General features: G+C 45.6%; 1 protein-coding gene across 2 annotated transcripts in view; it reads left to right on the forward strand.

Moving 5' to 3' along the window:
• Window positions 1–17,313, forward strand: part of LOC311229007 (dedicator of cytokinesis protein 9-like) — a 502,654-nt gene that overhangs the window by 476,074 nt on the left and 9,267 nt on the right. For both annotated transcript variants that reach the window (XM_084314997.1, XM_084314998.1), the window contains exons 47-49: window positions 277–390; window positions 13,666–13,812; window positions 14,876–15,086. In XM_084314997.1, coding sequence (XP_084171123.1) covers window positions 277–390; window positions 13,666–13,812; window positions 14,876–15,086 — 472 coding nt within the window. The remainder of the gene's footprint in view (window positions 1–276; window positions 391–13,665; window positions 13,813–14,875; window positions 15,087–17,313) is intronic.

A 17,313-nucleotide genomic window follows, 5' to 3' on the forward strand; every position in this document is an offset into this window, starting at 1 on the left:
CCAGCCGCTTCTTTTCACCTGACAGCGAGGAGTTTCCCTGGGAGAGCGTAACGCGTGCAGAGGTTCACGCTACCCCCAGCCCCCCCCAGATCCCCTCCCTGACCGACCAGTAGGAGTCGCTGTTTCAACAACCAGGACTCATACCCCACACTGACAATATTGTGTTCGTAGGGGACGACTGACCAAGCCGGAGGTACCGCTGCTGGGAATTGAACCCCGGGTCCTGTTTTTATCTTTTATCTTATTCACAACTTCTCACCGACTTCTGTTCCGCAGAAACTCGCCCACCTGTACGACACGCTCCACCGAGCCTACAGCAAGGTCACGGAGGTCATGCACACCATGAAGAGGCTGCTCGGCACCTACTTCAGAGTGGCCTTCTTCGGCCAGGTGAGTCAGTCAGTCAGTGGGCCAGGAATCCAATCACAATACGTACAATATGTTGCCTTTTGATATGCAAAGATACAAATTCCATGCAATTATTATATTTAATGTGTTGGAAGCCATGTGTTCCGAGGAAGGCTGCGTTCACACTGCAGACGGAAGTCACCCGAATCTGATTTCTTTTTCTCATAATATGTGACTCGGATACTTCATACACTATTTTTCAGAGAGCCTGACCAAGTCCTTTAGATTGTGCAGGTGATTGATTGATTGAACATTTTATTAACAGATTGCAGAATGGGTACAATACAGTACGGCTCAATACACACAATTGTTAAGGGGATGCAGACCAGAGAAAGACTTTCGTCTTGTTTACATCAGGGTACCCCATTTTCAATTCATAATGAATTGTAAGTAAGGGTGCAACTAGCACCATGCAATCCATTCTTTGTGGATCCCGCCCTGTGTTTCAGAGAGCAGTCTACTTCATACACTATGTTTCGGAGAGCAGTCTACACTGAATACACTGAAACCTATTTTGCTCATATGTGACCGGGATCCGACCCAGACTTTCACATGTGTTCCTGAATCAGATACAGGTCTGATCTTTTTGCAGTGCGACCTCAGTCTGAACAGTCATGCAACTTTCAATGCGACTTTTATGTCTCTCTCGATTGATGGGAGTAGATTTATTTTTTACGTCCATCTTCTTTATTGTTAATTTGCGTATGCGGGTCAGTTCAGGAGTGTGACCGGTTCACACTGGAATCTGATATTGGCCACATAAAAAAATTATTAATGATATCAACAGCCAAAAAAAAATTATCTGATCTGAGCAATAAATCATATTTGAACACTTAGGCTTGCAGTGTGAATGCAGCCTACGGGACAAATAATGTGGCGTTAGATCAACATGTTTCTAAATGTGTTCACAAAAATGTGATCGATTGATTGATTTAACTTTACAGTAGTTTTGATTTTCCTAACATGCCTGCTGCTCATTACATTACTTTTACTTTTCTTTAATCTAATTGTATTTGAAATATTATTTAAGCTTGGTCAAAAATAAATAAAAAATAGCACACTATTCTCTGGAGTATTTATTTGGCAGCCTGTGTTACAAAGTGATTAACATCTCTAAGCTGGAGGCCTCTTACCGTCAGACGCATGACCACATGGCCTGGTTGTGACCCGTTCTAATATCCTTCTCTGCTTTGTTTTTTGGTTTATCCTCTTTAAAGGCAGCGGTAAGTTGTGCAGTAGACTCTCTCTGCTAGCTTCTCTGAGCGTCCTGCAGGTCTCATGTGTGGTGCTTCTGTAATCCATTACATTCTCCCAGTGTGTTAGTTCTGTCGCCTTTAAGGCTGTTATCACATCGGACGCCTTTTTCTTGTGCTCAAACGCGAGGCACGGCGGTGTACATAGAGAGGCCTCATTCTGCTTTCTCGACAGCTGGAAAAGTCTCATCAGCTCTGTGGGTTATGTCCTTGGTGGGTCGCCTCTCCGGAATTTGTTTTGGCTGGCAGGCACTCTCAGAAAGAGAAGAATGCCTTCTGAGTAAAATGCCACGTCGATTTAAATTCGGTTTTGAGTAGAGTGAATTTTTAACAACTCCGTCCAAAATTACAGAGTGCAGTCGTTGGTCATCTGCGTGGAACGCAGCAAGTGTCTTATTCAGTTCATTGAGGCAGGTCTCAATCTTGGTCAATCTTTGAGCCAAAATCTGCTGATCCAAAAGCTTCTTATAGCAGAGCCAACCACATACCGCAAGTGCTCCAAAGCCGAGTAGCATGAATGTGATAATCCAGATGTCTTCCGCGTCTTCAATTTCTAGGGGGAATATGCATGAACTCCGCCACGCGCCCCAACTGTCAATTTGGTAGGCCGATTGGAATGTCCCAAGTGGGCAGAGAGGGTCAGCCTCATTCTGCTTTCTTGACGAAAACATGCGATCCACTACTGAAAGTGACCAGCTGATTAGATCCATTTGTTACCTCAGCTAACGTAACATAAGTTACATACATTACCACTGATTACCGTTGCTACCTCAGCTAACGTTACATAGGTTACATACATCACAGCCCTCCAGGCGTTGCTGTTCATATCTCGGTCGTGGTAAGACCTGGTTGTACAAACAAGGTTTGTTGGAAACTCCTCCGTTGTCGATTGGTTGGTTTTGCCATTGATTTCTCCTCCGATACCTCAGATTTGTAATCCCTCCCTTCGGTTGATTTGATCGGTCCGTTGTCAAGAAGGTGACGTTGACTCTTTCAACTGATGGCTCCTTCCGTTCGCTTCGAGCGGCTGCATTACATTTTTTGAATGTAGAGGAGCGTGTGCAGTACCTGGTGTTGTACCTCCTGCAGTACCTGTTTGTACCTCCTGGCTGCAGTACCTGGTGGCGTCTATTCGAATCCTAACGCTAATTTGTTTCCGCGTTCGCGTTTTGCGAATCTGATTGGCCACTGCCGTTTCTGGTGCGATCTGATTGGCCACTGACGTTTCTGGTCATGTGACATGTGCGCCCAATCGCGTGACGTGCCCATTTCCGCCTCGACCAGCAGCAAACTACCTAACGCCTAGTTTATCACTGGTTAAGCTTAGGCGACTCTTTCGAAATTGGTTAAGGTTAGAGTTTGGAATCAGGGCTGGCGTTCTATCGCCATGCTCTAAAGACAAACTCTAACCTTAACCAACTTCGAAAGAGTCGCCTAAGCTTAACCGGCGAAAGAACTTGCCGTCACACGATTGGCGCGACCAGAAACGTCAGTGGCCAATCAGAGCGCAAAACGCGAACGCGGAAGCAAATTAGCGTTAGGATACGAATAGACGCTTCCTGGTGTTGTACCTCCTGGCTGCAGTACCTGTTTGTAGCTCCTGGCTGCACACGCTCCTCTACAAGCTAGACTTTCCCAGAGTCGGTCTGACAGGGCCGCGACAACGCGTGAAAAAGCGTCGCTTAGTTTGTAGGAGACGCGCGCCTGTCGCGACAAAACCACAGCAAAAAGGCGTCCCAATGTGATAACAGCCGAGAACTCTTTAGCCGGTAACACTCACTCACTCACTCACTCAGTCACTCACTTCCTCACCACATGCCCTGCCTTCTGTTCCTGTTGTTGTTGTTGTTGTTGTTGTTGTTGTTGTTGTTGTTGTTGTTGTTGTTGTTGTTGTTGTTTTCTGCAACAGTGTTGCATGTCCACTGCTGCTCCAGTGCAGTTAGGGATCAACATTCTGTTTCTTCTTCTTCTTCTTCTTCTGTATCAAAGACCTCCTTTTCCCCTTCTTCTTCTTCTTCTTCTTCTTCTTCTTCTTCTTCTTCTTCTTCTTCTTCTTCTTCTTCTTCTTCTTCTTCTTCTGTATCAAAGACCTCCTTTTCCCCTTCTTCTTCTTCTTCTTCTTCTTCTTCTTCTTCTTCTTCTTCTTCTTCTTCTTCTTCTTCTTCTTCTTCTTCTTCTTCTTCTTCTTCTTTTTCTTTTTCTTTTTCTTTTTCTTTTTCTTTTTCTTTTTCTTTTTCTTTTTCTTTTCTTTTCTTTTCTTCTTTTTCTTTTCTTTTTTCTTTTTCTTTTTCTTTTCTTTTTCTTTTTCTTTTTCTTCTTTTTCTTCTTCTTTTTCTTCTTCTTTTTCTTCTTCTTTTTCTTCTTCTTTTCTTCTCTTCTTCTTCTTCTTCTTCTTTTTCTTCTTCTTTTTCTTCTTCTTTTTCTTCTTCTTTTCTTCTTCTTCTTCTTCTAGGTGTGATTACTTTTAACAGTTTGCTTTGATAGAGCCGATAGATAACCTTCATAGAACCATGGTGCTCTCCACATGGCGGTTTAAAAAGGGATGTTGTCGGCGCAGTAGTGTGTGAATATACTCGTAGTTGTGTTTAGAATCAGACTGTAGGCAGCAGGTGATGATGGAATAACTGTTGTTTTGTGTTGCTCTCGAACCCTGTAGCAGTACCACCAGTTTACTGACCCTAACCCCACCGAGGTAAATCCACCTGTAGGGCCACTGTCGCTCCGCAGGGCAGTTCAGGCCTGTGTTGTGTGTTAACGTGCTAATCCAGTCAGTGGTGTTATTACACTGTAGTGCGTGTACTGACCTGTTAACCCCCTCCTCCCCTTTCTAGCCCCAGTGTTGTCTAAGGCTGAGACGATAATGCCATTTGGAAGAATCGATAAATCGGGACCAAATTATCGATAGATATCGATATTTTTATTAGTATACAAAAAAAGGGAAATATTCATTTTCTTTTATTATTATTTAGACAACACATTTATGTTTATTTTGCAGCAATTCTTTGTCGTTGCCGCCATCTTTAGTGTTACAGATTTCCCCCCATTCAAAACGACCACAGTGATCCTTCTCATGTTACAGTCGGTGGTCTCTGGATGTGATGGAGGAGTGCACTGCATGTTGCAGAGTTGCAATTCAACTGAATTTACATGAAATGGGGATGTTGTTTTAACTAAAACATGCCACAAGACCTAGTATTTTAGTATAGTATAAAGTATAAAAAAAATACAAACATTTTACACATGCAAAAAAATCGATAAGTGATGCCACTTATCGATTTCACGCAGTTATCGATGAAGTGGTCTCAGCCTTAGTGTTGTCCTGATCGTAGTAGAAAACCCCCCAGGGAAGATTTTACTAGCGGGATTCCCTCTTTCACTGGGTTGATGGTGTGGCCGTGTTGTTTGGTGGGCGCGCGTAACCAAAGCATTTTATATAATTTATTTTATATATTTTTAGATTAGATTAGTTTCAAATTTATTGACGAGAAGAAGTTTGGCATCCAACCAGAGTGCAAATGTCACAGTAAAGTGCAACAGTAATATACAATGTACAGGTGATTAAGCTGTGATATAAGATATATAAATGAGTACTACTACTGAGTAATAGTGCTAATCAGATGTATGTACAGAGGTGTAGTATTAATATGTCCAGTGATACAGGTATAAAGACACTATGGTAGTAAAGTCATACTGGCCAGCAGTGTAACTAGTAAGAGTAGGTAAGGGATATGTACAGATATAGATATAGTATCATCTACAGATATGTAATAAAGGATTATATGCAGGTATAACAGATGTGGATAGATATATATACGTTAAGATTAAATACATTTATATGGTATATACAGCATTAATGTACATGCTAACCCAAGAGTTATATGGGTTATGTGCAGGTGTATAAGTAGGTATATAGAAGGATTATATGCAGGTATTATATGGATATGGATATAATATATGCTGTAAATATAAATTACGGTATATACAGCACTATTGTACATGCTATCATACAGAGTTAAATGGGTAGACTATAGTACGAGGTAGGTAGTTAGTTATTACTATGATTCCAGTGTAGGGCAGCTGTAGACAGTGAAAGCAATAGGTAGTTATGATTATTACTATGATGCCAGTGTAGGGCAGCTGTAGACAGTGAACGCAATAGGTAGTTGTGATTATTACTATGATTCCAGTGTAGGGCAGCTGTAGACAGTGAAAGCAATAGGTAGTTATGATTATTACTATGATGCCAGTGTAGGGCAGCTGTAGACAGTGAACGCAATAGGTAGTTGTGATTATTACTATGATTCCAGTGTAGGGCAGCTGTAGACAGTGAAAGCAATAGGTAGTTATGATTATTACTATGATTCCAGTGTAGGGCAGCTGTAGACAGTGAAAGCAATAGGTAGTTATGATTATTACTATGATTCCAGTGTAGGGCAGCTGTAGACAGTGAAAGCAGTGGGTAGTTATAAGTTGAGTAGAGGCAACTGACCCTTGACCTACACACGACCACGTTACACAGATGTTGTCGACGCCCACTGATGGTGTGGAATCCCCCCCCCCCCCCCGTGTCCTTTAGTCCGTCTCACAGCGTCTCGACTTAACACCCGCCCATGTCCTGAAGTGGCGGTGCTTGTTTACCGTCTGTGTGTTTGACGTTAGATCTTTTAGTGTATTTGTTGTTGGTAGTGTTTCTGCAGCGTTCAGCTCTGTGTCAAGTCCCGGAGGGCGTTTCTTCATTACATTATAACAGTGGTTTCCAACCTTTTTCCTTAAAGGTGCTGTAAGTGGTCTTTTTTTTGTGTTTGTTTGTTAAAATAATAGCTCTACATTCTGACAGCCATCACTGATATACATTATAGTGTCTGGTCAGTAACATGGGTCCTCCAGTCCCTCCAGTCTGCGGTAAACACAAAATACATTTCCTGGTATCGCGTTCCCACTTTATCAGGAGATGGAACTCTAACTATAATAAGAAAGAAATACTAGATTTAAGCAAATGTGTCCTTGTGACAAGTAAAATCTCCCAGTGCAGTAAGCATATTTGGCTTGGCAAGATTTCTTGTAATAAGAAAAAATATCTAGGGTTCTCTCTCCTGATTGGATAAAGTAGGAAGGGATACCAGGAAATGTATTTCCTATTAACTGCAGAGCGGAGGGACTGGGAGACCCATGTTACTGACCAGACACTCTATATCAGTGATGGCTGTTTACTGCAGAGTGGAGGGACTGGGAGACCCATGTTACTGCAGACACTCTATATCAGTGATGGCTGTTTACTGCAGAGTGGAGGGACTGGGAGACCCATGTTACTGACCAGACACTCTATATCAGTAATGGCTGTCAGAATGTAGAGCTATTTAAACACTTATTTTAACAAAGAAATACCACTTACAGCACCTGTTTACAGCAGGGACCAGTTTTATGAGTGTATACACTGATGCATACAATTATATACAATTACATACAATAAAAAGGGGGGGAAAAGTAGCATACTTCTTTTGAAATATCATTACGTATACTTCATTATATCCATTGCATAAAAAGCAACAACGGCACAGAAAAGTTCTGTATCGTATCGCTCTCGCTCGGCATCGCTCTCTGCACTATCTCGCATACGTGCATGCGCACTGAATAAAGACCACAATGTACCTTTAATCCCAATATTCGTCTGACCACACCCCTATCAGCTTACCCATATAAGCAGGGGTGGGGCCACCCACTCTCCTCCTTCTCGCTTTCACCACAAGGAAGAAGTGCCTCGGTAGATCCCCACACTTGACACCATGATGGAAGAAAGGTTTAGGAGCAGCTTTGGGAAACAAGGATACGTTGACATCATATCTTTATTTTCTCTCTCACTATTTTTCGAGAAAATACGGCGATATTGTCTTCGTACTGGAGTGTCTGGAAGATGATGATCATTCTAAAAACCCTCCACCGGTTTTCGTATTGGGAGCACGCCGCTGCATGCTTCTCAACTGCAGTTCCTTGCTGTGTTTGTTGGGGTGAAACCTGTCAGGCCACAGCTGAACTGTCGGACATGCCGCTGTTGTGAGAAGCGGTGCGTTCCAGGTTGGGTGAGTAGTGTTTGCTGGCGGGCTCCACTTGTCTGTTAGTGCTATGGGGGCTACTTGACAAAGTTTATGGAAACCGGCCCCAGGCTAGGGTCCTTTGTTTAGCCACCTAGGCGACAGAAGGCCTTGGTCTGAAGACCATTATAGTTTTAACTAGTGGGCCGCGACCATTGACACTGGTGATCCCTGTGTGTTCTGGACGAGTGGATTCTCTCTGTCACCGTGTTAAGGCCCCATCTTTCATATCCAAATGAGAGTATTCCTTCACGAGGGGATATGTGCATGTAATGTGCGATAGCGGCAGATTCATGTTCAAAGTCAGCTACACAGGCCAGTTGGTACTGTGCTGATTCCGTCGGATGTGGTAAAGTCACCGTTGTGAAGCGGTGTTGACATCTTGTTTTCTCTTTTCTCTTAAAAAGTGAGGAGAGGTTCAGAACGGCGGCCTGTCTGGGTGAGTGTTATGTCATTGTTTACATGTTCATAGCTTACGGTTAGCCAGTCAGCTGTTAACTGCTGCGTTAGCCTGCTGGATCGCTGCATGGCCTGCTTAGGGCCTACTATTAGCCAGTCAGCTGTTAGCTGCGGGGCTAGCATGTCGTGGTCGCTGGGTAACGTTAGCTTGCTGCTATGGCCATGGCTGGCGCGGGGTAGCTTAGCTTCTCGCGCGCCGCCGTGAGCTCGCTTCTGATCGCGTGCGTCGTTAGCTCGGCGTGTCGCGAGCAGAAGCAGTAGCACCCGAACGGTTGGAGCGGCCGTTAGCTTGATGCTATTCTGTTGGACGTGCTTTGATTTTAACATGTTTTACACTCTTGACCACGACGTCATCCTTGACAGGGGATGTTTCGTCGACCCTGCCCTGAGCCAGGACGGCAAGGTTGCATCAACAGGGGACTGTAGTGCGGGTTGGGGCGGTGACGCTGCCCAGTTCGGACAACACAGGAGCGGCTGTGTTCCTACGGTGTCTGTGACTGCACTTCGCTGATCTGCGTTCCGGGTAGGAACGGGGTTGACCAGACCTCATAACACGTCTTCTGGTTTTACTTTGCTAAATGTATTGTGAATAACGGTGTTTTTCCCAAAACGTGTGTTGCTACAATGCATTTAGGATACGTTGCGGGTTATGTGTGAGCTGTTTTTGTCACTGGCAGTTAGCTTCTCCGTGCAAATCGGGGAATGATCTGGTTGTTGTGTGAGAAACATCATGGTGTTTATATGCACCGTGTACTCACAACTAAGGTAACTAACCTATGAAGCTATGCTTGGTGACAAGTGAGTAAAATAATGTTCTTTCTCAGACTGTAATGACAATGAACAGTGTGTTCACACATTAACAGGTTTTCCTGTTTTAACTGGCCGTATTGAGGGTAAAATAGGAGGATTGTGTTTCCCCCCCGGTTCCCTGGGGACTTTTTCATCCTCCTATCAGACATGTTGTGCATTAATTGTGTCTTTTGTGTGGTAGGGATACGATGTAACTCTTAGCTTGATTGCTGAGGTTGTGCTAAATCTGCTGGAGAAACTTATTTCCTAAAGGGAAATTGGTTTGGTTGCTGTCATGTGTGCTTAGCAAGGCCTGTGGTCGATACTAATCAAGAATGATGTATTCTCTCATTGTGAAAAAAACGGCGTTCCTCTGTTGAGTGTTTTTGCCATTTTTTGTAGGTGATGATGGGTTGTGTGTGTCATGTGACCTACAACTGGGTTGTACTGGCCACAGAAGCACATGTGTATGTTGGACCGGGGTTCTTAGAGCCCTCTCTATTCTGTGTTTTTCCTTAGTAAAAATCAGATAGCAGGTTAGCTCATGCGCTGTGTGGAGCTGTGAAACGCTTCATAGAGCTGACTATGACTGTGTCATATTCTCTTTTTGTCATTACATCGTATCATGGGTGTGGGGTCGTAAAGGGGTGAACTGGTAACCTTTCCTCTCCCCATTGTTCTGTCGGTCAGGGGTACACCCCCTGTCCTTCAAGGTTCCCGTCACGTGGCGGTTCGGCACGTTACGGGGGGGGGGGGGGGGGTGGAGGGAGTTCCTGGTCCCACGGCCTGGTATATTGGGCGTGTGCACCGCAGGAATTCCCCAGCCATAGAGTACGTCACCGTGCGCGTCTCTGTTGGTAGGACTTCCGTGTGCTGTTCAGGTCCATGTGATGGATCTGTTTTCAGGGGGGGTGGTCAGGGCTCCTCCTCACCAAGCGCCTATTCAGGCCTTCTGTGAGTTCGGACTCCTTCTTCCATGTGAGGAAGCCTCCATCAGAGTACAGAGCCTTCCTCCTCAGATTGTCAAAGTGAGTGGACCCTCTAGAAGGGTCCTTTTCTATTGTATGTATATTCGATTCAATTCGTTTATTGAGTGTGTATGGGTTCAGTGCCTCTTCCCCGGAGGCCCTAAAACCAGTTTTTTACATGGCTCAAGGTGCAATATATTCTTTTCAATCTGTACAGCTCGCGTGGGAAGTCTCTCTGGGGATCCCCGTCTCTTTCCTATGGGAGGGTGGTGGGATGTAAAAATGTGAACATTTTTTACCCCGGCTGTGTAGACTGGGATACATACTGTTGATGCTTCCTTCTTTCTATTCCAGAAGTGTTGGAGTTAGGGAGTGTCACACCCCTCTTGTCGTTCCCCTGGGCGCCTTGGGGATTCAATGACGGGTCTAATTAGCCTGTTCATTGATGGGGGTGTGTCCCGACGCACGTATAGTGCTAGCTCGCTGTAAACAGGCGATTGACTGGCACGCCTTGGTTGCTTGTGGTTGAAACAGCGTTTTTATAAAGCAACTGAGATGGGGGTTTTTCCTCTTCCGACGACCACATCCCATGACCTGGGTGGGTTGTCGACGGATTCTCGTTCATGTCTGGGGGATGATGACGGGATGGATCTGAACATATGTGGTGGGGTCTCACGCCCTTGGGGTGGGCCACCAGGCGCGGTTCGTCCGAACGTCTGGGTGGCGCCTTCTTTTCATGTTAAGATCAACACGCATATCTGCCCTTCTCCTGGAGTAGGCATGTCGGCGTGGTTAGGGCACGGGACTGGTTCTGGTCACGCTGGTCCAGATCAGTTGAACCCGTTGTCCGCCGGGGATGCAGATCTGCTGTTCTGGTACCCTGAGGGACTTGGGCTTTTTTCAGGGGGAAAAATGCCAGGTCGGTCTGGGTGTCACAGGGTTAAGCGCTATGGAGACCCTGGTTGGGTATGTTTTTACTCAGCACTGTCGTCATGGCTTACAGCCATGCCATTCTGTACGTGCTCGATCTCGTCGGATCTCGGCCGCTACACAGGTTGGTCCTGGTTAGTACTTGGTTGGGAGACCGCCGGGGAATACCAGGTACGGTGTGCTTAGGGGCTGGTTCTCCATTATTTTTCGCTCCTCTCTCACGCATGGCGAAGAGGGGCCTGTGGGGGTGGTTTTTTGACCTCCTCTGGTGACCCTGTGCTTCCCGTACCGCCAGGCCCGGTCCGAAGTGATGTTTGCGACCCATAGGCCTGGGTTAACCCTTTTTGGAAACTGAAACACTTGTACTGCGGTATAGCCGGTGTATACCCGCAGGTGTGTTTTGGAGTTTTTTCTTGAGGGGTTATAGGAACAACCACCGCATTGGGTAACACCGAGGTGGTTGATTCCCTGGTGTGTTGGAGCAGTGTCAACTCCCGGGTTCACCGTTTGAGGGTGCCCCTGCACGTTCATGACGTCTGCCAATCGTGTCAGCCTTCTCTGCCTCGACCCCTCTGGGTGGGGGTTTTTAAATGGAGGCTTGGTCATGAAACACCGCCAGCTTACGCTCCTTCCGCCGGGGCGGCTGTGTTCAGCTGTCCCCTCTGGCGCCTGTCTCGTCCGCAGTCTCCAGGCTAGGGTTAACAGCCTGTTGCCTGGTTTTTCCCCGGTGCGCTGCCTGCTTCCGTTGGTTAACCTTTTTTGTGTGCTTACGGCCATGCTGACTGTTGCCTGTTCTGCAGGGTCAGTGTGCCAGGCGGTGTACTATTGGGGGGACAGGGCCCGCTCGGCTTACGGCCATACCAACCTGAACACGCCCGATCTCGGAAGCTAAGCAGGTTCTGGCCTGGTTAGTACTTGGATGGGATTCCGCCTGGGAATACCAGGTGCAGTAACTGAGGGGCCTTTGTCCGAATACGCTGGCGATGTGGGGGGCGGGGCACTACGTGCCCACCTGGTGGGGTCTTGATGCTGGCATCATGGACTTCTCCGGGCCCCCATTCTAGGGAGTCCAGTCCTTTTGGTGGGTCTGGGTCTTCCTTCGTGCTCCGCTGCTACGGCCTTGCCACGGGGTTGGGTTTGCCCTTGACCCCGTGATTCTGGGGGCAGTAACGAGGTTGTTCCTCCGTTCGTTCCCGGGTGGCATGCGGGTTGTGCGTGTGTGTAGTCGTGGGGTCAAGCCACGGTCTGCTCACCCTGTGCGTTGAGTTGCTTGAGTGCCTCTTCGCACGGTCGGGTCCGTCGCCCTCCCGTGAAGCCCCTAATAGGGGGGGTGCCCGCCATTAGGGTGGGTCGGGGGGGCTCGGCCCTCCCTGTTCTGATGGTTTGTGGGGGGCTGTCAGCGGGGTGTATTTGTCGGCCGTTGGCTCTCGCTCGGCCTCCCTTGTGCAGAGAGCGATGCCGAGCGAGAGCGATACGATACAGAACGTTAGGTTATGACTATAACCAAGTTCTGTTAGTATAGCGACGCTCGGCATCCGACGCCGCTGCAGCCTTTGACCTCGCCTTGTGGCGAAAGCTTGGGAAGGAGGAGAGTGGGTGGCCCCACCCCTGCTTATATGGGTAAGCTGATAGGGGTGTGGTCAGACGAATATTGGGATTAAAGGTACATTGTGGTCTTTATTCAGTGCGCGTGCACGTATGCGAGATAGTGCAGAGAGCGATGCCGAGCGTCGCTATACTAACAGAACTTGGTTATAGTCATAACCTAACGTTAACTGGACAATGAACCTAAATAGTAAACTTAATATGTGCAGGAAGTTTGTGTAAAACTATTTTGTCCATTGCCTCTATGAAGCCAGAACAGTCTTAGTAATTCCTCTTTTTGTTTTTTAGAAACTCATTATTCTCTTCTCTGCTCTGTGACACTCTGCCATCTTTCCATCAGGTCTTTGTTTTCAGCCGGCCTGCTCTGCTAGCTTAGCTCTGCTAGCTTAGCTCTGCTAGTTTAGCTCTGCTAGTTTAGCTCTGCTAGCTTAGCTCTGCTAGCTTAGCTCTGCTAGTTTAGCTCTGCTAGCTTAGCTTTGCTAGTTTAGCTCTGCTAGTTTAGCTCTGCTAGCTTAGCTCTGCTAGCTTAGCTCTGCTAGCTTAGCTCTGCTAACTTAGCTCTGCTAGTTTAGCTCTGCTAGCTTAGCTCTGCTAGTTTAGCTCTGCTAGCTTAGCTCTGCTAGTTTAGCTCTGCTAGCTTAGCTCTGCTAGCTTAGCTCTGAGAACACAGCTGCTGATCACGTCGACACAGCCCTTATCCTCATGAGGGTCTTTATAAAGGTTTATAGGCTATCTTTATTCAATATTTTTTTAAATAAATAAATAAAAATCTCAACTTCTAAAATAATCACAAAATGTACTTGTCCTCTTCACAGAAATGAATTAAAGGCTGAGATATATATATATATATACATTTTTATATATACAAATTTGTAAACCCTTAAAATCAAGAGGGAGTGACCCCCCGTGGAGCTTTGGCGACCCCTAGTGGGGTTCGGGAGTCGGGACCCTCAGGTTGGGAACCACTGCATTATAACTGTTGGAATGACTAAGTGAACTCGACACTCAGCCCCACTTAACTCATGTCTGTTGTGCAGAAGTTTGTTGCCTTTTAACGTTGTCGTTTGGTAAAGAGAGACGCTTTGATCTCCCACTTACGTGTCTGATTGTGTGACACCTGCCGCGTCTAACCACTGTGTTGCCTTTGTTTACCTTTTTCTCTAGGGGTTCTTCGAAGACGAAGATGGGAAGGAGTACATCTACAAAGAGCCCAAGTTCACGCCGCTGTCGGAGGTCTCCCAGCGGCTGCTCAAGCTGTACGCGGACAAGTTTGGCCAGGAGAACGTGAAGATGATCCAAGACTCCGGCAGGGTGAGTCTTAAATCAAATTACATTCAATTAAGTTTTATTTGTAAGGCCCGACGACGCACGTTAACGTCCCCATATGCCGGACACGTCAAGAAGAAAACATCACAATAAATCAAGAACAAAACAAAAAACACCATGAAATCCAAAATAAAATGTAATTTATAAAAGGTTTATAAAAGGTGTCCAGTAGGGTTATAAAAGGTGTCCAGTAGGGTTATAAAAGGTGTCCAGTAGGGTTATAAAAGGTGTCCAGTAGGTTTATAAAAGGTGTCCAGTAGGGTTATAAAAGGTGTCCAGTAGGTTTATAAAAGGTGTCCAGTATGGTTTATAAAAGGTGTCCAGTAGGTTTATAAAAGGTGTCCAGTAGGTTTATAAAAGGTGTCCAGTAGGTTTATAAAAGATGTCCAGTAGGTTTATAAAAGGTGTCCAGTAGGGTTATAAAAGGTGTCCAGTAGGTTTATAAAAGGTGTCCAGTAGGTTTATAAAAGGTGTCCAGTAGGGTTATAAAAGGTGTCCAGTAGGTTTATAAAAGGTGTCCAGTAGGTTTATAAAAGGTGTCCAGTAGGTTTATAAAAGGTGTCCAGTAGGTTTATAAAAGGTGTCCAGTAGGTTTATAAAAGCTATTAGTCTTACATTTCATTTGCACAGGTATTAAAGTTTTTGGGGGCAACCAGGCTGTCGGGAGATTAAATAATATGAAATATATGAAATGTTCTTGTATTCAAGTCGTTGTATTTTGCTACCGGGAGCTCGGTGCGTCTGGCGAGAGCTTGTATGGAACGTGCGATAATTTAAATATAGCGTGCAAGTGCAGCTGCCAGTTCAGTGCCGCTGTGTTTTTTTGCCAGTATGGTCGGGAAATTGGTATTAAATCTAGCTCTAAGTGGTATTAAAAAGGTCTTAAAAAGTCTTAGATTTAACTTGTGGAAACCTGCAGATACCCCGACAGAACTCTGACATCCTTCTTGTCGGTGAAAAACGGCCGCCCTGAGAAAAAACTCACAGCCCTTATAATATAGTACGTTTCCCCAAAGGTTCTAATGCGTTTTCTAATCCCTCTCTCCAGATCAACCCCAAAGACCTGGACTCTAAGTTCGCCTACATCCAGGTGACCCATGTCACGCCCTTCCTGGAGGAGAAGGAGCTGCTGGAGCGGCGCACGGACTTCGAGAAGAGCCACAACATCCGGCGCTTCGTGTTCGAGATGCCGTTCACCGTCTCCGGCAAGAAGCAGGGCGGCGTAGAGGAGCAGTGCAAGCGGCGGACCATACTAACAAGTAGGTGACCTCAGCGGACCGTACTAACAAGTAGGTGACCTCAGCGGACTGTACTAACAAGTAGGTGACCTCAGTGGACCATACTAACAAGTAGGTGACCTCAGCGGACCGTACTAACAAGTAGGTGACCTCAGCGGACCATACTAACAAGTAGGTGACCTCAGCGGACCGTACTAACAAGTAGGTGACCTCGATGGACCGTACTAACAAGTAGGTGACCTCAGCGGACCGTACTAACAAGTAGGTGACCTCAGCGGACCATACTAACAAGTAGGTGACCTCAGCGGACCGTACTAACAAGTAGGTGACCTCAGCGGACCGTACTAACAAGTAGGTGACCTCAGTGGACCGTACTAACAAGTAGGTGACCTCAGCGGACCGTACTAACAAGTAGGTGACCTCAGTGGACCATACTAACAAGTAGGTGACCTCAGCGGACCGTACTAACAAGTAGGTGACCTCAGCGGACCATTACTAACAAGTAGGTGACCTCAGCGGACCGTACTAACAAGTAGGTGACCTCAGACCGTTATTTTTATTGACTTATCTCACTGACCGCGGGCGAAGACGTGAGAGAGGGATGGGGGGAGAGAGAGAGAGAGAGAGAGAGGGAGGGAGGGAGGGAGAGAGAGAGAGCGGGAGGGAGGGAGAGAATGAGAGGAAGGGAGGGAGGGAGAGAGGGGGGAAGAAAAAGAGAAGGCAAGAGAGAGAGGATTATAGGGAGAGTGTGTGAGAGAAAGAGAGAGACACAGACAGAGAGAGAGAGAGAGACTTGAGCTGCTGGTGGTTTAACCCATTGAAACCGGGAAACACATGTGTGTGTATGCAGACTATAGAATGCATTATTAGCAGGCATTTCAGGTCTAAATGATTGAAAACTATCGTCTCAAATTTGACAATTGATGGCTTATTTTGAAGGTATGAATCTGTAATTTTATATTATGTAACAAAAAAAAAGGGGGAAATTCTCAGGAGGAGGAGCTCTTTAGGTTAGACTCCTAAGAGAGCTTAACCTGTTAAAAGATTCGTCTGGCGAATCCAGGTCGAAAACAAACAAACCCAAAACACGAGTGGGGCGAGATGAAATATCTTCCCGGCTCGAATGGTTGTTTATTGTTTATTCGGATCCCCATTAGCTGTCACCAAGGCAACAGCTATCCTTCCTGGGGTCCACATGGAACAAAACGTATACATATACATACATATACCTATATTTCCAAAAATGTAACCAAAGAGGAGGGGGAAAAAGTAAGTAACAAACACTTTAAAATCCAGAATTAAAAGAGTCGAACACAAAGAAAGAGGGAATATATAATAAAAATTGACGCTTTCAAAATAAAAAGTAACATTAACACTTTGAGTGCCAGCGACGAGATTTCTCGTTAGTTCATGCCAACCGTTGAGTGCCAGCCGACGAGAGATCTCGTTTTTAATCGTAATTTTTTGTATTATCGATTTCCATTCATTTTTCATCAATCTAGCCTCACGTTACCAGTGGGGATCTGTCTGAGCTCGAACAGGGAAAATACCGCCCCCTATCGTCTTTCCGGATGGTACTGCACCCCATTGGATTGCACTGAATGAAACGCATGGGGGAAAAAATCCACATTTTACTTGTCAGGCAAGTAACCGGAGACGATCCAAGTCATTGCCCACCACCAGAACAGCGTGGAATATGTCTTTTGACCACCCAGCATTGGTTCAATAAACGCGACCGATATTTGGAATGGCGATCAGGACTTGGAATAATCTTTTTAGAGAACATCTGATCTCAGATAAGGAATCTATTTTACCAGTATTGGGATAATCAGAGCTGTTTTCACCTATATATCAACGTGTCCCCTATGTGTGTATGTGGCTGTGAGTGTGTGTAGCTGATCAGGAAATAAGAGAATCGATTTTTCAGCCCGCTTCTATAGCTTGCATAAGTACACATATACTATCGATAATCTAGCGTTTATTTGAAAACGATTAATAAATAGGCCGAAGTGTATTACAGTAAAGCGCGATTCCTGCAGAATCTTAATTTTTTTCTGAAAGTTTCAAAAAACGAGCGTTATTTCAAAATGAAATGAACCGATTAAAAAACAATCCATTTCGACAATGTTGACTGCAAACAAGTCATTGATAAGCGACGGTCGTATTAGACACATAGCCATAATTTAAGATATTTATGCATTCACAAATGCGAGTGCTCTGTCATTGAATAGAATAGAGTGGTGGCACG

Source organism: Notolepis coatsorum (assembly GCF_963971535.1).
Source record: "Notolepis coatsorum genome assembly, chromosome: 5".
Taxonomy (NCBI): domain Eukaryota; kingdom Metazoa; phylum Chordata; class Actinopteri; order Aulopiformes; family Paralepididae; genus Notolepis; species Notolepis coatsorum.